General features: G+C 46.3%; 2 protein-coding genes across 4 annotated transcripts; one reads left to right on the top strand and one right to left on the bottom strand.

Annotated features, from left to right (window-relative positions):
- Window positions 1-1,073: 1,073 nt before the first annotated feature.
- Window positions 1,074-5,265, bottom strand: cbll1 (Cbl proto-oncogene-like 1, E3 ubiquitin protein ligase). Of its 3 annotated transcripts, XM_068755408.1 has the most exons (7): window positions 5,250-5,265; window positions 4,305-4,469; window positions 4,219-4,220; window positions 3,042-3,143; window positions 2,878-2,961; window positions 2,712-2,785; window positions 1,074-2,229 (listed from the first exon to the last, which is right to left on the bottom strand). In XM_068755408.1, exons 1-7 carry the CDS (start codon window positions 5,260-5,262, stop codon window positions 1,212-1,214), a joined length of 1,458 nt encoding a protein of 485 aa, XP_068611509.1. In that variant the 5' UTR covers window positions 5,263-5,265; the 3' UTR covers window positions 1,074-1,211. The 3 variants fall into 3 exon arrangements, with proteins under 3 accessions (XP_068611509.1, XP_068611507.1, XP_068611508.1); XM_068755406.1 differs by lacking the exon at window positions 4,219-4,220 and having other exon boundaries at window positions 3,042-3,148; window positions 4,266-4,469; XM_068755407.1 differs by lacking the exon at window positions 4,219-4,220 and having other exon boundaries at window positions 3,042-3,148.
- Window positions 5,266-9,411: 4,146 nt separating this feature from the next.
- On the top strand, window positions 9,412-19,272 carry ppp6r2a (protein phosphatase 6, regulatory subunit 2a). The gene is made up of 23 exons (XM_068755404.1): window positions 9,412-9,472; window positions 10,858-11,112; window positions 11,735-11,921; window positions 12,029-12,166; window positions 12,359-12,424; window positions 12,535-12,647; window positions 12,774-12,887; window positions 13,174-13,300; window positions 14,188-14,340; window positions 14,865-15,089; window positions 15,168-15,232; window positions 15,352-15,467; window positions 15,547-15,632; window positions 15,727-15,807; window positions 15,875-15,972; window positions 16,053-16,110; window positions 16,195-16,322; window positions 16,407-16,531; window positions 16,603-16,747; window positions 16,959-17,041; window positions 17,108-17,315; window positions 17,647-17,757; window positions 18,026-19,272. Exons 2-23 carry the CDS (start codon window positions 10,886-10,888, stop codon window positions 18,072-18,074), a joined length of 2,703 nt encoding a protein of 900 aa, XP_068611505.1. The 5' UTR covers window positions 9,412-9,472; window positions 10,858-10,885; the 3' UTR covers window positions 18,075-19,272.
- The last annotated feature ends 1,196 nt before the right edge of the window (window positions 19,273-20,468 follow it).

The following is a 20,468-nucleotide window of genomic DNA, read 5'->3' as shown; positions in this document are numbered from 1 at the left end:
GGGTTTCCAAACATTTGAGATCGATAAACCGGAGCCACTTCCAGTATCGACAGAATGGAAGGCATGAAAGAGAACAAATCAACATTGAGACACCTCCCAGAGTTTTTAACGGCACCACCTCCATTTTCTCACCGCTTATTCCGCTATCGGGTCGCGGACCAAGCTGGAGCCAATCCCAGCAGTCAATGGGCGAGAGGCAGGGGACACCCTGGACAAGCCGCCAGTTTATCGCAGGGCAACACAGAGACAGACAACCAGCCACACACACACTCACACCCACACCTACGGGCAATTTAGTGTCACCAATCGGCCTCGGCTGCATGTCTTTGGAGGCGGGAGGAAGCCGGAGAACCCGGAGAGAACCCACGCAGACACGGGGAGAACATGCAAACTCCTCACAGAATGGCCACAAGCCGGAGACGAACCTGCGACCATCTCGCTGTGAGGCAACAGTGCTTACCACTGCGCCACCGAGCCGCCGGCACCACCTCGTCTAGCTCCAAAAACATTTTTCAACTTGGCCAGAATAGAAAATGGTGAAATGGAGATTGGTCAGCTGATCCTGAAGTTTTATTTTTTCTACCTCTGGGTATTTTCGAATAAAAGAAAGAAATTGACATTTGCAGTTGGGCGAACCACAAGCATACAAACCACGGCTGAAGCATCAGAGGAAACACCGTTCTTTACCATTAAGCTGACAGGTATAGGTTCCTAGTGTGAACTTATCTGCAAACAGATATCATAGTAATGTCTTCAAGTGTCACCCAAGCACCTTCCTCCAACAAACGCGTTTTACCTAGCAACATTGAAAGCCTTCTTACATCAAAGATGCTAAAATGCTAATCTTTACCTCCAAAGCGAACCGAGCGACTGCTGATCCGTCATGTCACACAAAGACAGAGACGCATCATCAGCAGTTAAAAATTTATTGACGTAAAGGTACAGTACATATGTGTGAAATCAGTCGACATATATACAGATATTTATAACTATAAAAGGGGGCTCTCCCGCTCTTCTTCAGGTCAATTGTTTTGCTCGGCAGGATGCTCAGTACGCTCAACTAAAGTGTGCGGCACATACACGTTTGCTTTGGGGCAGTTTTATCAAAATTAAAGTCCTAAATCCTGTAACCCTGAGGACTACCGCGACGCTACTCGGACGAGTGGCGTGAAAAAGGACGACGGGCCGCCGCCCTTCACTCGGTCTGCAGTCTACTGATAGTAAGGTCGGTAGCGGCCCTGATCTGGATGGTGTGGCCCTGGCATCTGGCCCTGGGGAGGGGGACCCTGCATCCGTGGAGGCGGGGGCCCTCGTGGAGCAGGCCACATCCCTGGACTGCGCCCTCCCGGCTGGGCGAATGGTGGACTGAGGGTCCCCTGGTCCTCGGGGAACTGCTGCATGGCGTTGGGGTTGTAATGGTGAGGTGGTGGGGCATTGACGGGGGGGCCGCTGTGTTGTGGTGGAGGTCCCGGAGGAGGGTGGTTCATATAGGGGGGCATTTGGCTCATGATGTGCCCGGGTGGAGGGGTGATTGGCGGGGGGGCTGTGGACATTGGGGGAGGAGGGGCTTGGTTGTACACCATGTGTGGTGTCCCAGAGGCCTGAGGGGGATGCTGCATTGGATGGCTGATCGGGGGAGGCGGGGGTGGCGGAGGGCCGAAATGCTGTTGTGGTGGCGCCATCATGTGGTGAGCATGAGGCACTACAGGTGGCTGGCCAGGATAGTCCCCAGGGTGGCGGTGAGGTGGCGGCGCAGGGCCCGGCCCACCCGGGTGGGGCTCTCGAGACGAAGCGGAATCATCTTGGATGGGCACGGTAATGAGATTGCTGTGTTTACGAGTCGTTACCGTGGCAATGCGGAATGTCTCAGGGCCCAGAGCAGAGGAAGGAGGCGGGGCTTCGTGGGCACTGGGCGGGGGCGGCTGACTGTAGGGACCTTGACTGCCGTGTTGGAGGGGGCTGGGGAGATGAACATGGTTTTTGGGTACGTGAGGGGGAGGCACGCGGAACCTCTCGGGGACCTCGGACGCTGGAGGTAGGTGCACCGGGTCCTGCCGGCCGGCCGAAGATTTGCTCGCCCTCATGTGGCGATGGTTGACGTGCGCCTGCAGGTCACGCTGGGAGAGGTAGGTGCGCTTGCACCCCGGCACCACGCTGCACATGTAGAGGGAACCGCGCTGACACTGTTCAATGCGCTGCACCGGGTCTGTGCAGTTATACAACGTCAGGCTGCAAACAGAGATCAGGTTAAATGGCAGCAGAGATCAAATGTTTGAGGGACATCTCGGGCCGTTTTCACACCTGACCAAGCGGGCTCGGTTCGATTGGGGAGCCGAAAGCCGCAAAGTTGTTGCATTTATCGCTCGTTTCAGTTCCGTTTTCACACTGCGATTCTTAAAGCACACCGAACTTTCTGAGCAGCGTCACGTGGCTGAAAGGGGCGCTCGTCGATCGGACGAAGTCGGAGGGGAAATCCCTCCCTGGTTCATATATTTGGTGTTTGGTCTGGTGAGCTTTCACACTGCAGAGTTCGGATGAGCTTTCACCCCTGCCCAAACGAAGCGGACTATCCGTTTAAAGCGGACCAAACAGCGCTGGTGTGAAGACGACCTGAGATTCTATTAATATCCGAGCATCTCTAATCCTTAGAAAAATGCTTTTAAAACTGGGGAATCGCAATGTAATATCTGAATGTGTTTAGTAGAGCTCACCCAGGACACATTTTATCTCCTTTCTTCTCATGAAGCAAAGCACAGTCATAGCAGAAAACGTGTTTGCATGGGATCTAAGGAGACAGACAGGAACATGCATCCGTGATCGTCACAGAATGTTTCCCCGATGACAGAGGCTACAAATGCATGCTAACAACAGACATACCATCCGCCCATACAGATGGATAGGAAGACCACATTTATCACAAAAGTGAATTGGTACTTCGTCCCGCTCTCCAATCAAATTTAACTGTAAGGGAAAAAATATAACAAAACACACTTAAATACAAATACCATGATAAATAACATTAATGATAAATAGTCAGGTACCTTATAGTCCCAAAACATTTGTTGGGGGAATCTCCGCTGACCTGCAAACACATCACCAGATTTCGCGCCGAAATCAAACCTCTCCTCTTGCTTAAAGCCGAACTTTTCTGGAACACAGTAGAGACGAGTATTAAAGGAGCAATGCAGGAAAACAGACTGCTTGAAATCATATTGATTAAACACGGACATATACTCTGACATCAACCACAGACTTTATCAAGTGCAATGCTATGGCTCTGGTCTTCGCCGCTTGTCATACAGGACTTTTTAATATGAAATCGCATTTTATTTTTATTCATAAATAATATTGGAAAACAAAGCTTCCTAATTTCTCTTAATTTCATAAAGTTCCCAGTATTATCTGAAGACAGTTTTTTTTTTACTATTTTTCATCTGGGCTGCACTTCATGGTCACCTATGGCTACCGGGGTAAATCAAGGATACCGCCTGATGACGTAGAGGGGAAGCTGCAAGATGTGAAATCTAAACACAAGAAACCCTGTGTGTGTGTGTTTTTTGCTCTAACACACTTATCAAGATTAATTATAAAAAGGAAACTAAAAACAAATTAGATTAGAAGAAATAAAATAGGACTGCAAAATACGCACTGTTTAAGTCCCTCTAAGAGTATTATTAATAGCTTAAAATGTCATGGTAACAGTCATGTAGCCTCTTTCAGACAGTATTGTCACTCCTCACCTAAAGGCCTTTATACCGCCCCCCCCAACACCGGTTTAAAAGCAACGACAGGATAATAGAATGGGTATCCATTTTATCCATATCAGTAAAGCCTCTCCGGCACCTCGGGAGGCAGTAACAGTGACGGAACAAGCAGCTATGACCCCGGCAATGCAAAACAGGGACAACACCGTGGACCGAACTACACAGTAAAAAGCAAAACACACAGAGGGGGGAAGGAAAGTGACAGTTAAAGTGCATTTTTTTGCCTCGCTATTGCCATGTTCATACCCGTCAACTAATACGGTTTCCCCGTATTTTTGTACGGGAGAATCCGATTTTGAGCAGTACGGCGTACTGTGGAAATTAGGTCGGGGAAGTCTGTAAATGCATACATCCTACATCCAGGAGAGATTTGATTCGTACAGCTCTAATGGGCCCTGAGTACATCTGGCGGCGACAGGTATGCCACGCATGTCAGCTCTTGATATTATAGGACGCCTGCATATATTTTTAATGCACCCAAAGGGTCACAGAGAAAGGGACGCGTTTCAGTTTGCTCGTCTCGAAGCGGCTTGCGCCTACCATCTTCTCCAGCATCAACTTTACAGGGTCTGGTGTTGGGTCTCTGGACGCGGGGCTGAGGTTTGGTCCTCAAGGGCTGCTTAGATATGAGTTTGATGGGGATTCGACGGCGAACATCCGGTCCACCCAAACTCCCAGAGCCATCGCTTCCTTGAAGATCATTATCTGTTTGGGGAAACATAAAGCATATCAGGGAATATCAATGTACTTCAGTATCACCATATTATGTTTAGATATGCTGTGCATATTCTCAAAAATGAGCATCAAGAAATGGTTTTACATGAAAAGATTCCATCCATCGATACATTTTATGTACCATTTTGAAGAAGTTACATTCTTAGAAGATATGACAGCTTTATTAAAAGTAGAGAAGAATATGAAACTTCGAGTTTCGAACATCAGTTTATTTAACTTTTGAATCATAATTAAGTGTAATTATTTATGGCTTTAGGGAATTGGCTTCAAAGCTAGAGATGAACATATCTAGGATTATTGACTGAACTACATTTCAACTAAGCTAACGCTAGCTTAGTTAGCATTTGAACAATTAGCATTCGCGCCCACTCAATCGCAGGTGCCGCCAAGCCAACAAAAACACGGAGTCTCTATTGTTTGCAATTTGTTACCCTAATTTTGTTGCAATATATTTAAAGTTGGCGTCAGAAGTTAATCGTGTAAAAGCTCTTAACTTTCCGTGAACTCAAGTGCTCAAACGCAGCTAAATCGTTAGCCAGTGTTTAGCTAACACCATAGTTAGCCTGTATCGTGATAGCTTTAATGCTACTCGACAAGATAACAAGGTGTCGTAGCAAGCCAGTGTGCCAAAAGGACGTTATATCGTCATCGTAAAACACGAGTCGACAACAACAAGGACCGTATTGTGCCTTGCAAAACATATAGCGAAGGACAAGTAAGCCACAGTCGGCCCAACTACATTCTTCTCACCGCTGTGGTCCATGATCCAGCGAGTGGACGCAATGCATTGTGGGATACACGCCGAAAGGAAAGAGAAGAAGAAAGGAAAAAAGTTACGGGTGTCAGAGGAGGATGTGAATGGAGTAAACATGTAACGGAAAAAGAGGACAATAATAATAATAATAATGCATTGGTTTTAAAAGTTGACAAACAATTTTAGGTTTCAAAAGTTTTTTTTTCTAATGTCAGCCCTCCGGTTTGATTATGAAAAAGAAACACTTTAATTTAGGGTTTTTTGTTTTAAAATGGCAATAAAATGGCAATAAAATAAAATAACGACTCGTTTCTCATGTCTTGAGACATGAGCTTCTGAAACAAAAATCAAATTAGCAAACAATCCATTGATTAATCCTTCTGTTGTTTGCTTTAATTTTATTTGTGAAAATATTTGCAAATCTGCCTGCCTTGGCAATCATACTCGACCAATGTATTGAAGTCTCCTATGCTTAATTGATTCTCACTCAACTGAAATATTTGTCCACAGATTGAGAATATTAAACTGAAGTTTTATACATGATATAATACATATTTTTTACCATCTGAAACATAGATAGTAATACCTCATTATTGTTTGAGGGTTAGCGGTCAGGCCGTGCCACAAATAAGCCTTGTTTCAGTAAGTAACCATAGCAATCCATCTGTATAAAAACGAATGAATGTATTTTAAAAAATTGGCTTCTAGTTAAAAATATGAGAATATAATATTTAAAGATAAAAGTACTACACTGTCGCCTCAGTCAGCGCTCCAATGCGCCATGCTTGAAGTCAAAGCACGTTCCCACTTTAGGCCTACTGCGCACTCTCCTAACATTGTCGCCATTTTGATTTGAAAAATATGACTGAGTTTTTCCTGCTTTGCATGCTAAACTTAGCCCCGCGTTTGAATTACTTGTGTGTGAGTACGAATCACAGACTATGTATCTGTAATAGGTGTTGCTATTAATCCAAGCAAACATTAATGGTGGGGAAAGTGTTCACTTTGATGGACTCAAAAACCACATTTGACTAACGTTAGCCAAGTTGAGCTAGCTAACATTAGCCTGACCCGTCTTCAAAACAAACCACTATTCGCTCACAGGCTAATGTATGCTAGCTAACGCAGCTAGGTAATAGTTAGCTGTATAGCTAGTGACAGTAGCTGTCTGCTTGACGAAAAACCAAGCAAGCACCAGCTATATAGTACAGACTGAAGGAATACCAGCGGATTTTCAATCAAAGGTAGGTTTTTTGGCGGAAAGTACACGGGTTTGTGTAATTAACTAGCATTAGCCCTCATATTCAACATTAACTTCATCGACAAAGTTGAACCCAAGTTGGGGAGCAATAGTAGTTTGCTCACTCGGCTCGGTACACGTTAACTGTGAGTAGCTAATTTAGCGTACGTGCTAATCAGAGAAAAGGAGGAACTGATGTTGACGTTAGCCAGATTGTTTGCTAACTTGATAACATTTTTATGTAGGTGCCTGAAAGTAATGTTAACTAATATGCAGTTCCACAACACTGTTTTGCTAATCGGCATAATTTTGACAACGTAAAAGTGTTTATCTATTATTGTAAAATAGTCGCTGAGCTATTAACACATTTTCCTAGTTCCCACTACGTGTTCATACAAGTCTGTACAATAGACAGCTGCTCGATATTGTCTATTTAGCAACCAACGAGCTAAGTTAAGGAGGTGACTAAGGAGTGTCCTGTCCTTTAGTTATCCGGAGTTGGGTAAGGCTAAAGCCGTGTGCTCTTTCCTTAACTATCGCTGCACACTGAGGGTAAAACATGTCATGTTAATGACACACTGCAAATAAGTGCGCTTTTAATAAATCTTTTATTGGCGTCTGTTGTGGCTGGTTCGCGGTGCCTTCACCACACGGCTGAAGTAAACAGAAATCTGAGCTTCTGCCACAAATCAGTTGATGTGCGCTTCAGGCCAAGCCCAGGGCAGCTAGATTTACATCTTTAGCAGCTCGTCAGTGTGTCTCTCATTGATAAGACGCTGTTAATGAATGGGGACCCACATACTTACCCAACTGTGCTGCAATATTTGTTATCAGTATTGTGTATTATGGATCCTCATTAGCTTCGCAATAGTGGTTGCTAATCTTCCTGAGGTCCCGCTTAGCAACAGAATAAAATTAATCCATTGATGCATACATTTAGTGTATATGGTAAATGACCCTGACCCACCAGGCCACCCAAAAGCGCGTTCCTCCACTCGCAATAGTCCATATAATACATTCACATACTCACAATAACACATTTGCACGTTCACAAAAGTAGAATATACGCAGATGAAGACTGACCCAAACATCTCTATCTATCTGTTCAACAGAGCTTTCAGTCTTTTTTTATATTCATATAAGTTAGTCGTTATAACATGGTTTGAAAGTCTGAGGCAATGGCTTATTTTCTTTCTAGCCAGATCAAAGTTAATCAATAAGGGGATTTGATTTAGGACCTTTTATCTTCGTTCATTTGTGAAAGACTGTGCTTTGTTTACATACAGAAATCAGTATTTTTAACCCACCAGTGTTTTTCCACTTCTAACATTTAAGTACATGTGAGCAGCAAGAAGCTGAAAAGCTGTATTATAGACTTGGAATAATAAATATTCAATGGCCACTTTCAACTGGATTCACAGACTGCAAGTAACAGAACTCAAAAATGTAAAACCGTTTCTTTTTGCTTAGCCTCATTGCTTTTTAACATTACCTAATTAAAATATTTTTGATTCACATCATGTACATATATGCTTTTCGTATGTACCATTGTTCCAATTTTGGTTGTCTGTTAAACTGCCAGTAAGTCGGTTGTCTTGTTGAGGTTGCCTCTGGTCTGGTGACTTCTATTTTGGATGTAAAGTCAAGCGTTTGCTTTCCTGCTCAGTGTCCATGGGGAACGTTCAACGGGTTATTATTGCACTTGTGTACTCTGTAAATGTACACCAGATGGGCGCTGCTGCTGCACCAAAGAAGGGCTATCCTCAGGAAAAAGGAAAAGAAAATGGTGGGGTCATTTTGATTTCCGCCTTCAAATTTTTCTTCTATTATGAAATCTTAATAGTTTGTTGCTCCCAAAAAAAGCTAGATGATGTTTTTTTTTTTTTTTGTCGCTGATGGTGTAGTGGATAGTTGGTTATCTACATGAGCTGCCACGGTAACCACCGGAGGAAAAACACGCCGATCCAACTTACGTGGTCACAAAAGCATCAAACACTCATTCGCCAACGTTTAGGATGCGTGTTCCATTTTCAACAATCTGATAATGGGTTTCGAAAGGCCTCCGCGGTGCGGAAGACACGAGAAGTTGACTAAAAGGCTGACTGAATTAAATGAGAGGTTCACAAGCGTATGAAGCATGTCATTACCTCCTTGCTGATGAATGTTCCTATTGTGTTCACACCACATGGATACGGGGATGCGAATCATAATTACCTCCGACGAGGAGAGGACGAGGTTATGTAATCGCCGGCATTTGTCTGTCTGTCTTGTTTGTCTGTTAGCAAGATAACTCAAAATGTTCTGGACGGATCGGTATAACATTTTCAGGGAATGTTGGGAATGTTATCGGGACCAGAGGATTAAATATTAGTGATGATCCAGAAGAGCTCCTGGATTATGGATCAGTTTAAGATTTAAGTTAGTCAGTGGAGCTTCAAAATTATTATTATCGGTTGATTATTGGCCGATATTTATGGAATTTGACACAATCATGTCGGGTGGGGGGCTCTATTCCGCCACCAAATTTAATTCGGATTGGATCCAGAATGGAGCCAGTAAAAATATTTAATTTTAGCATTGAAATCTTGAACTTCTCCTGTGTTCCCTGTTTTCTTACTTAGAATACGTTTGAATTTGTTTTTACGGGTTTCAACAAAACATGCATTATTTTGATTGTTTCACTTGTACTTTTGTAATCTTTTTGGATCGTATGTCATTTTTCAGTTTGTGTCCGAACGTGTCGTTTCTCCCTGAACGCCGTTGCACCGTTGCTGAATAACGTCTGCTCTTTTCTTCTTCTGCGTCGCAGGTTATGGTGAGCCTCTCCACGCCTCCCCTCCTAAAGAGGCCTGCCTGCTAAGAGGAGACCCATGCTGATAAACGCCAGGCCTCGCCACACTTTCTGTCGTCTGCACAAACACAAATGCCTGCCTGCCTGTGGGGGAGGTCTGATTAAAGTTATCCACATTTCATCCACTGGTATGTGTGACATCTTCATCTGACATCTTGATTTGTACTTATAATGTTTAACTACATATACTTGCACTATAATGTATATAATACAGAGGTTTCCTTCTTGTAAATAATTAGCTGTCCTAAAAAATTATCTCAGCCGAGACGTAAACGCCGTTTATTTGTCCGTCCGTTGGCAAGATACCTCAAAAAGTTCTGGACGTATCTTGCTGAAATTTTCAGAGAATGTTGCCAGGAACAGATGATTATATTTTGGTGGTGATCCAGAAGAGATCCTATCCAGATCCTGTCCTATTTTGAAAAAGCACTTTGAAATTCTCACCACCGAATCTCATCCGGATCGGATCCAGAATGGAGTCAGTAAAAGATATTTCATTTTAACATTGAAAACCCCATTTCCGAATTGAAACACCACAACAGCATAGACGGCGTAAATCTAAATATGAGGGGGATGAGCTGCCCAGAGTGCTTTTTTAGTTCCGTATGTACCTGAATTGTAAAGCCCGGTAAAGATTTGTGACTTTGGCTGTTTTTAAAAAACAAATATTTGACTTTATTAATTAGTCTCAAGTGTCACCACATCAGGTCAATCCTCTATTATCTAGTCCTGACTCAGTCTTTCTGTCATTTTGATAATGTTCTGGGTATTTTGGCTGCAACATACATTTTCACGATATAACGTTTTCTGAAAATACCGCTGTTTGAGGATACTGTATTTCATTTGTTGTTATTAGTTAGGGGTGCACCGATTTTTAAAAAGTCCTGACCTGCCGGTACCGATTTTCTAAATAACTGACAGCATATTGTTCCAGTCTTAATTTATTGAACACAAACAAAACTTGTGTAACAGGTTACACTGCAGACCTGTTTAGAGCCTCTCACCAAAATAAAGCGCACAGCAGTATTTTGCTTTTACAAATGAAAGGAAAACACAAGGTTTGAGGTTGTTAATAAAATGACTACCGGTATCTACAAGACAAACTAACAAAACAATCTAAACAACCAATAAGGTGTCCTGAGTTTTAGCTTTTCTGCCCAAATGCAGCAGCTTTGTGACGATTTCAATGTAAAATTGTAAATCTAAAAATAACTTGCAACAGCTTGCAGGACAAAAAAAGCTCCTAAAAGTCAAACATTATACGAAAAATAGTTCAGCATGTTTAACGTGTTCATAAGTCAACGGGTGACTAACAACCAGAATTAACAAGGCGCAGGTCACCTCCTCTTTTTCACCAGACAAGCGCTTTCAATGCGGCAGGGGGCGGAGCCATAGCTCGTGCAGGTAGACGGACCTGCCAGTGATGTCATTGTCTCCATATCCACTCTTCTCTTTCCTTTTATACCTTTTCATTCTCCTGGTCATCTCATTCCGCTCTCCCGTGACCCCCCAGGGCTGTGTCCCCCGTCCCGGCGGCCATCATGTTCTGGAAGTTCGACCTGCACACCACCTCCCACATCGACCAGCTGCTGGACAGGGAAGACGTGACGCTGAGAGAGCTGATGGAGGAGGACGACGTTCTGCAGGAGTGCAAGGCCCAAAACCGCCGGCTGCTCCTCTTCCTATCCCAGGACCACTGCATGCAGGAGCTCGTCAGTCTCATCACCACGGAGCCTCCTGCCGACCTGGAGGAGAGGAGCCGCTTCAAGTGAGTCCTGATCGCAAACTGTTCCCCCTGTAGGTGGCAGCAGTGCTCTTTTTTGGATGACCAATCAGGGATCAGGCTATATAGCAAAACTTTGGAAGTCCGCCAAATTCAGGCAGCATCGTGGAAGTCCGAGGAGAAAGAGTTCAAAGGACAGAGATCATAGAGAGGATGAAGGTTTGAGTCTAACCCCTGGGGCGTAGAGCGCCGCACGAGAGCTCACTAGAGTCACTAGTTTTTATCCAATGCAGGAATTTAACATGGCCATATATTTGTAAATAAAAACCATTTCAGTCTTTTTTTTGTTTTGTTTTAAAGAAGGAAACCACCGTTGGAATGTTTGCGGTGTGACGCAAGCAAAGAAATATCAGCGGCAAAGTGACTCGACATGTTTCTTTTCACAAAAAGCTGGTTTTCTCCGTAGTTTGGTCAAAATCTGGTGTTTTTTGTGAAACCAGCAAATAACTAAAGAATGGAAAAAGGTAGAAACATACGAGTCTACTGTTTCTTTGATATTTACAGTCAAAGAATACTATTCTGTGGGTCTTTGTGGGGTTCTCAGCTGGCAGTGAATGAGTTAAGTGCTCAGATCTTCAGCCATTTCCTTCTTCTTATTTTGTGTTAGGTTTCCCAACATTGCCTGTGAGCTCCTGACATCGGATGTGTCCATTATTAACGACAAGCTGGGCGCGGATGAGTCTCTCCTCGAGGTGCTCTATCACTTCCTGGAACAGGACCCGCCCCTCAACCCGCTACTGGCCAGCTTCTTCAGCAAAACCATCGGCAATCTCATCGCTCGGAAAACCGAACAGGTACGCCGAGAGCGCGGCTTCTCGATCCTAACAAATTCACGACGTTTGTGTTTTCATAGGAAAATCACACACTGCCCAGGCGTTGAGCTCTTTGTTTTGTCTTCCAGGTGATTACTTTCCTAAAGAAGAAGGAAGGCTTCATCGGTCTGGTGCTGAAACATATCGATGCCTCTGCTATGATGGACCTGCTGCTTCGCCTCATCAGCTGTGTGGAGCCGACGCCCTTGAGACAGGAAGTCCTGCACGTGAGCCATCGGATCTGTCTTTTAGTCCGGAATCGGAATCATGCTCAACAGTAGCTCGAAATGCAAAGGAGAAAATAAGATGGACAAATGATTGGGTTAAATTTTCAGGGCACTCGATTCTTTGAGGAATTGTTTCCGCCCTATCGGTGGCTGATAAAATGGCTAACATTGTTTTTCCTCTCTTTCTCTCAGTGGCTGAACGAGGAGAAGTTGGTCCAGAGGCTCACAGAGCTGATCCACACCGGTAAAGACGAGGAGGTGAGCGTCGCTGCCGGGCGTCGACCCGTCGCCGTGTCGAAACGTTAAACGGCGTAGAAGACGCTCGTCTGTTCTGTTTGGACTTGTAAAAAATATAACCGATGTTTCAGAGACAATCGAATGCATCCCAAACGCTTTGTGACGTCATCCGCCTCAGTCGAGACCAGGCCAATCAGATGCAAGAGAACGCGGAGGCCGACCCGCTGTTGGCCGTCCTAGAGTCGTGAGTTTATCATGCCTTTTGAATAAACGTGTGCCGTGTCCGGGCGTCTGTCTGCTTTTATCGTGGTCACGATGGTCTTCAGAAGTCTTAATCAGGCTTCTGATTAAATGGACGTTTGCTCTACAGGCAGGAGAGTGTGGCAGGACTCCTCAAGAACATGTTTGAGGGCGAGAGGAGCGAGGCCTCTGTCGTTAACGGAACTCAAGTGCTACTTACCTTGCTGGAGACCAGGAGGTCCGGGTGAGTTTTGAACATTCACAATTTGAGAGCAGAGTAAATGTGGTTCGTCTGCGTTTGGTTCCTCCCGCTGGTTCCGCAAATAAAGCGGCACGATAACGGAATCGTTTATACTCGAGGAAATGGTGGAAATATTTGTATACATTTCAAATGAAATAACTTCATTGATATCAAAACATCAGAATTTCAGAATAATAAAATAAATGAAAGAATACTTGACAGTAGAGAATATAAATGTAGACGCACGCGGGCCAGACGTAAGATGTCCATTTTGTCTTGTGTCTCCCAGGTTGGAAGGGCTGATGGATCTGTATTCTCAGGGTTATGAAAGGTCTTACACTGTCAACAGCAGTATTTTGAATGCCATTGAGCCCCATTTAAAGGACTTTCAGCAGCTTCTTCTGGACCCCCCCAAGGTAAAGCCACAAATAAAGCAAATGTGTATTCCGCATGGAAGTGTGTATTATAATGACGAGTATTTCAATCATTTATTATAAAGCTGTGCTTGTAATCCACATGGGTCAAACTCAAGGCCCGGGGGCCTAATGTGCCCCCCCCCCCCCCCCCCCATGTCATTTGTTTTTTGTAAAATGCTGCGTCTGTCAGCTTGGCTGGTTGTTCTGCAGTTCTGCTCCTCTCAACTGTGACAAAAGAGTTTCCAGCAAAGTTAACTTGCGTTGGACGATATTTTTAGTGGTTTTCTCAACCTGATAAATTAAAAGGATTAATGTCATAACTAGAAAAGCACTCGGGGAGCGCAGACCTCCGCCGAGCAGCTCGTTCCCCTCCTAATCGGATTTACTCCGTCCACATGTTGATCTGGATCAGCACCAAAAGGTTCTAAATTCTTCTTGGTGTGTCCCCCCCCCCCCCCCCCCACCCTTCATGCCTGTGTAAAATTCCATAAACATCGGTCATTTATCAAATGTGATATTGAGGAACAAATTTTCAAGCGCCATTGACCTCAATGTTAATGAAAAATTCAAAGTAATCCAGAATCTCTTCTGGAACATTCCCAACGTTCCCGGTAACATTCCCAACATTTCCTGTAAATCTCATCAATATCCGTCCAGAACATTTTGAGTTATCTCGCTAACAGACGCCTCGCCTCGGCGCAGGTTATTAATTTACAGCAACAAGCTATCCATATATTTTTACAGCTTTGCAATTGCATATGTAATGTTTGTAACTTTATGAAGCAATAATTATTTAAGCAGCAGTTGCATTTATTTTACATTACATTAAGTTACATTTACACTGTTACGGTTACACAACAAAAGCACGCTCCCCATTCCCTCCACAGAAAAGTGCAATATTGACAACCGTCGGCGTGCTAGAGCGGCCGCTGGGGAACGCCCGCCTGCACGTGGCCCGGCTGGTGGCCGCCCTGCTGCAGACGTGCGACCCCAGTATCTGCCAGGAGCTCTGTAATCTTTCCACCATGGATTTACTACTGGTGAGTTCATTTTCATTATTGCGTACGAGGTGAGAAAAACCCGATGAAGTAAAAAAGAAGGAGAGTTTCCTCCGATTGACACGAGGTGGGGAGCAGACGTGACCGTAGCGCTCCACCTGGCCATAGAGCAGAGGGCGTGCTGTTTGGACGAGGTTCTTATACCTCCTTAATTGCATTATCTTAAAAACACAAACTACGGATACCAAATGCTTCCCTTAATAATTGTCTATTTAGAAAGCTAAAACCATTTGTAACGCTTCTAGAACGTTCTAAACTTGAGAACATCTGGCCGGCTCAACCCAGCCGGTCCAGACAGATGGCGGTCCACCATGAGTTTTAGGTTCTGTCCAAGGTTTCTGCCTGTTAAAGGGAAGTTTTTCCTTGCCTCTGTTGCCAAAGTGCTTGCTCTTGTGGGTCAACTTGGGTTCTGTCTTTCCCTCTAAAGTGCCTTGAGATGTTATTTAGACGCTCGGGACTCATCCGCTGCACGTCTCCGTCCTCGGTCTGCGTCTCTCTCCGAATAGGATCTGTTTTTCCAATACTCCTGGAACAACTTTTTGCACTTCCAAGTGGAGCTGTGTGTCGCAGCCATCTTGAACCATCCTTCCTCAGAAGAGCGGCCCAGCCCGGGCCTCCAGAACCACGACGGGACGCCCGCGGCCCTGAACCCCGAGGTGCAGAGGGACGCCGTGGAGACGGACACGCCCAGCGAGCCGCGGACCTTTGTCCACAATGCCCTGGTGGCGCACGTAGGTGGCCTAAGTTGCGCCGGCTGTTGCTGCTGCTGCTCGTCTGCATCTTCATCCCGTCTCGTGTTGAACCCGCAGCTCTTCCAGAAGTGCAAACTGGTGCAAAAGATCCTCGATGCCTGGGAGGAGAACGATAAAATACAGTAAGACGATCCCAAATGTCCCTGGGGACAAATAAGTCTCTCTCTCTCCCATCCTTCAAAGTCATAGCTATGTGGGTAAAGCTAACTGTTAGCATTTTTTTTTTTTTTGTCAATGCCAGGGCCGAGGGCGGGACCAGGAGAGGCAACATGGGTCACCTGACCAGGATTTCCAACATGGTTGTCCTGAACTTGGAGAAAGGGCCCGTGCAGACCCAGATCGCCGACCTCATCAAAGGTAGACCGTGTCCTCTTATTGTCCAACTGTCCCTTTCGACGAAGGAGTCGGTAAAAGAGGACTCTGCTTGTTTTGACAGAGCTTCCAGAAGACTGCCGAGGTCGTTGGGAGAGCTTCGTGGACGAGACCCTGAGAGAGACCAACCGGCGAAACACGGTGGAGCTGGTGGGGGACGCGGCATCTGTCTTTTGAAAGATCTTTGGACATTAACGTATTAATACTGAAGTCAGAAAACTGCCCCCCCCCCTCCCCCCTGCAGGTCAGCACCCACAACATGCACTCGTCCAGCGAGGACGACGACATGGAGAGCCCCTTCCCCAACGACCTGTCCCTGCAGCAGGTAACGACGCCTCCCGTCGCCCATTAGGACGTCGAGACGCTCCTTTGACCTTCCCTGACCTTCCCAGGCCTTCTCCGACTATCAGATCCAACAGATGACGGCCAACTTCGTGGATCAGTTCGGGTTCAACGACGAGGAGTTCAGCGAGCACGACGAGAACATCAAGTCAGTGCGGTCGAGGCGCCGTCGTTTTGTCGCCGGACGGGGTGGGGCTCACCGCTGTGCTTCTGTCCTTCTGTCCTCAGCGCCACCTTCGACCGGATCGCCGAGATAAACTTCAACCTGGATGCCGACGATAATAGTGTAAGTTTGAGGCGTCGTAATAACACGGCCCTTTCGGTTGTTACTGGGTTATTAACGTCTTGTTCGCGTTTATCCGGCACGCAGGCCAATGCGGCTGCGTTTGAAGCCTGCTGTAAAGAGAGAATACGCCAGTTTGACGACGCCGAGGAAGAAGAAGACATTTGGGAGGAGAAGGAGATGAACTATGCAACACACGCTAAATCTAGAACGAGGTAAACCCTGTGATTATTCCTGTTTTACTATTCCTACATGTTTAGATTTGGTCCTTTTAGTTTCGTCCAAACTTTCGCTTCCAGGTTTGGAGTCTCTCAAACTTCAGATGGCTGCTCCAGGAACAGCATGGAGAACGGGGGCAGGGAACGGGACCGGAGCTCTGGGTCTGATGAGGAGGAAGAGTCTGAGCAGAACCGATCAGACTCAGGTAGGATAGCGGAGAAGGGATTTTGGCGTGTCTCTCGTCTTGGCTTGAATCGGGTTGTCCTGTGTGTCCAGGTCCGGGCTGGACGGCGACCTTCAGGGACTCCAGGGGAACCGCGGCGTCCCAAACCCCGGCAGGGTGGGACAGCTCCCCCGTGAGTGGATCGGAGGTGCAAGGAAGTGGCTGGGCCAACTTCACTGAGTTCCAGCCGTTCTCCGGGTGAGGACAGACCAAAGTCTCCCGGGATGTTTGTCTTCCGAAAGTGGACGAGGACGATTGTTTTGTGTCCAGTAAAGTTATTAAAAACGTACCGTTTTCACGTTTGTTGACGAGTAATGCTCGTTCGACAGGAAATGCAGCGGCAGACGTGGAGATTCTGTGAACGCCGTCCCCTTTTTAACGCTCTCTCTGTGTTGCTGATTGTCTCCAGGACAGAGACGGACCCCCGGTGCAGCTCTCCCGTGGACACGAGCAGCGGTGACGCAGTCCAACACGCCAAACGGAACGGTGAGCGTTCGCCTTGAAGCACGAATCGATTCCTCCGGAGAGACACGACGGCCTTATTGTTTCTCTCGCCAGCAGATGCTAGCGCTGCGTCTGTCCCCTCGCCAGCAGCAGAAACGAAGAACGTTCCCCTTGTGGCTGCTGACGGTATTTCCTCCAGTGAGGATGATGACAAAAGTGCCCCCAGCGTTCCCAGCGTTCCCAGCGTTCCCAGCGTTCCCAGCGTACCCAGCGTTCCCAGCGCTCCCAGCGTTCCCAGCGACCAGACCAGCGCCCTCAACAGGTGCTGCTGCTGTGTGTCTAATCATTTAGAATGAGAAGTTTTCCTTCTTAAAAGTTCAATTCGACTTTATTTATAAAGCACCAGATCTCAACAGAAAGTTATCTCAAGGCACTTTACAGGAGGAGCAGGGCAAGGAAAAACTTCCCTTTAACAGGCAGAAACCTTGGGCAGAACCTAAGGCTCAGTGGACGACCGTCTGCCTGGACAGCCTATAAATGCTAAAGCTAGCATGGACATCAGGTCCAGGTTCTGCAGGGACGGAAGGACCTCCTTGAACCTCTAGCATAGCAGCAGACAGACGGGACTGACTTGTTGATTGTCTGTCCAGCAGTGAGGAGACGCCGTTGTCTCTGGAGAAACTCTCCCTGTCGGATCCTCCTCGAGCTCCGGGGCAGCCGCCGCCTGCCGAGGATTCGCCGGTAGCCACGACGACCGACAGGAAGTAAGTGGGGCCCCGTTGGCGCCGCCGAGGTTCTGATCGCGACTGAACTGTTGTCCAAAAACACGTTTGTCCTTCATATTCAAGAAGCTCTTTGGGCTACTTGGCCGCTGGTTCTAAAACTCGCAGACATGAGGTTGCCGTAGCAACCAACCGGGCAGCGTTTCTATTGGCCGTCCTCAATGGGGGGGACTTCCTCCCCGGGGAGAACCAAGACACGTTGGAGCACTTGTCGTCTGTTTCGTGACTGCTTTCCGTGTCGTCCCGACAGGGAGGAAACGCCGCCGCCCCAGGAGGCGTTGGTCAACGGGCCGGTCTGAGCGTGAGCGACGTCTCCGCGGGAGACCCCGCCTCCTCCAGAGCGACTCTCCTACATCAGCCTCACCGCAGCGACGGTGATCCCTGCCCTGCCATTGGACCTGGACACTGCCAATCAAAACCAATCACGAGGGGACGGGGACACGGGGACACGTCAAAAAAAAAAAAAGAGACAAATGGAAGAAAAGAAACCGGGACGGATGGGAACGCCTCTTTTCCGATGTTCGCACACAACGTACGGTTTTAATGTAGCAGCGGGTCGGAGGGGGTGACATCATCATCATCATCATCATCGCTTTTTTTTTTTTTTTTTTTTAACGTCCTGAGAGATTTCTCCCGTTCCAAGCTGCTGGATTCCCAGCGTTCCGGTCGCGCCGCCTCTGAACTGATAGCACAGGCTAACTTTTACCGAAGCCTCAACAACGAATACTTTTCAGTTTGTTGTTTTTCCTCTCGAGCTCAGCAGCCGTTTCCTGTCCGTTTATAGCACAACGCCGGCGTCCCGGCCTCGTCTCATCCTCGCCGTCGATGGAGAAACATCTTTCTGCCGCGCGTCTCCGGGTTTCAGTGGAGGAGGAAGAGGATGAGGAGGATGAACAGAGCTCTAATAGTATTACTGTATTTTGCTCATGTGCAATAATAGCCATTTTTTTTTATTTAAAAATGAAATTCGACATTTATCTTTTTAAGAAAGCATCAATCTAGCATCGGAGGCTTGTTTCGACAGGTTAATTTGGATATCATCTCTCACTGATCTCAGATTTTAACGTTGATTTTCTGTCTAGCGTGTGTAGCCGGTTCTCCGTTGACCTAGCTAGCGAGCTGAGACCTTCTGATTGTATCGACCTTTAAGTTCTTTCTGCCGTTTTGCTTAAATCGACGCATTATCCGCCTATATCGACATTTAAAATTCATTCTTCAAGCGATCTTGAGGATGCTGTTTTCCCTTCCTTTCTCTCTCTCTCTCTCCCTCCCCCTCCACTGATGGGGTGGGGGGGGCAAAGGGGCATCTGGAGCGACGCCGCAGGGTGAAGAGGAATTTGTCTTTGACCTCCTCGGCGTACTTTAATTAAATCGTCGGACATTGATCAGATTCTTCAATCGTTGTTGAACAAATTGAATTAAAAGTGTCTGCTTGACCGGATTAACACCAAAAAGCTTCGGCTTCACTCTCTGGTTGTTTGTCCACCTTCGTCTGAACGACTCGGGCCGGCTCTCGACGTTTGCCGGCGTGCCAACGACGTCGTCATGGCAACACGTGATGCTTTCGTCTTGGCTGATAATCAGTTAACGCAGCTTTGAGGATCAGATCCTTCAGAGTGACGCTGAGCCGTTATCCTTTCCAGGTGTTAAAGCTGATGCTGTGAGACTCCAGGAACGGGGAAATCACTAAATGTTTTATTTCTTGTTTTTAAATCCTCGATGGGTTTTGTTGGCATTTCTGTGTTTTTAGATTCAGGCAAGGAAGAGAGGAAAACATGCAGCAAAGCATCCAGGAATCAAATCTGGACTTAACCCACCCCCAAAAAGTGGTCCCTCTTTATCCCCTCACTGCCTGGACAGACTGTCAGCCTGGAGCTTCTGTGTGAAGCAGCGCTGCAGAATTATACTAATTATCTTAAAATGCTAAATGATTCCAGAAGAATCCTGGAAACTGAGATCCCGAAACCGATCAGAGATGTTATTCGGACCCTTGAAAAGCTGAAGCGGTGCGTGCAAACACAGCAACAGCCTGCTTCTCCGTTCCTCCGGTGGGGTTTAGACAGATTTAACCGTTTACTTGAAGCGTCGGCGCCTTTTCCGTTCATTACGTTGGATTATTTAGCTGCGTAAGGAGGCGCTGCTTCCCATAGGTGTGCCTGAAGTCTGATTTTAGCTTGAATTCTATGTTTAACATTTAATCTCGGGCTGTAAGTAACGTCTCTTCAATGATCTCGGTGCTTCTGGAGACGTGGATCCATTTAGCTCAGCTTCCGGTTGTTCAAACAACCAAAAGGTTCTTCGGAGAGTTTTATTACAACATGAAGAACATTTCTAAATGCTTTATTTCTACTGTGGCTGATATTTTGTAAACATCTAGACGAATAAAAACGTGTTATCTGAGGCGAACCTAATCATTCTAATCTACACCAACAGACCGACGTTTAAACTCATTTATTTGGATTCTAGAATCTAGTAGACGGACTTGATTAACAAAAAGGGCCCGGCTCGGTTATTTCTAATAAAAGAACCAAAAAAACAACTACAAAGGGATCATGTTGTGTTTGATGTCGGACTCCATCCGACTGGATGGAGTCTTCATCTTTAAGGAACGCTACACGGACTATGAATCTTCTCGATCAAACCAGGAAAGTTTCCATTTAAGTGTGAAATGTTCCAATTAGACGGCAGCAGAA

Source organism: Brachionichthys hirsutus, chromosome 22 (assembly GCF_040956055.1).
Source record: "Brachionichthys hirsutus isolate HB-005 chromosome 22, CSIRO-AGI_Bhir_v1, whole genome shotgun sequence".
Lineage (NCBI taxonomy): Eukaryota > Metazoa > Chordata > Actinopteri > Lophiiformes > Brachionichthyidae > Brachionichthys > Brachionichthys hirsutus.
The sequence above is the reverse complement of the archived record's forward strand: the minus strand, read 5'-3'. Positions and strand labels throughout refer to the sequence as shown.

What these genes read in the sequence shown, in the direction of transcription:
- cbll1 (XM_068755406.1), bottom strand. An exon ending in AGACGAGCAAACTGAAACGC is followed by an intron (nt 3,149 to 4,265) that starts GTCCCTTTCTCT and finishes ACTGTGTTCCAG; the next exon opens with AAAAGTTCGGCTTTAAGCAA. An exon ending in GGAGATAAAATGTGTCCTGG is followed by an intron (nt 2,230 to 2,711) that starts GTGAGCTCTACT and finishes CTCTGTTTGCAG; the next exon opens with CCTGACGTTGTATAACTGCA.
- ppp6r2a (XM_068755404.1), top strand. Translation starts at nt 10,886, where the DNA reads ATGTTCTGGAAGTTCGACCTGCACACCACCTCCCACATCGACCAGCTG. An exon ending in GATCGCCGACCTCATCAAAG is followed by an intron (nt 15,468 to 15,546) that starts GTAGACCGTGTC and finishes TTGTTTTGACAG; the next exon opens with AGCTTCCAGAAGACTGCCGA. An exon ending in TGGATGCCGACGATAATAGT is followed by an intron (nt 16,111 to 16,194) that starts GTAAGTTTGAGG and finishes TCCGGCACGCAG; the next exon opens with GCCAATGCGGCTGCGTTTGA.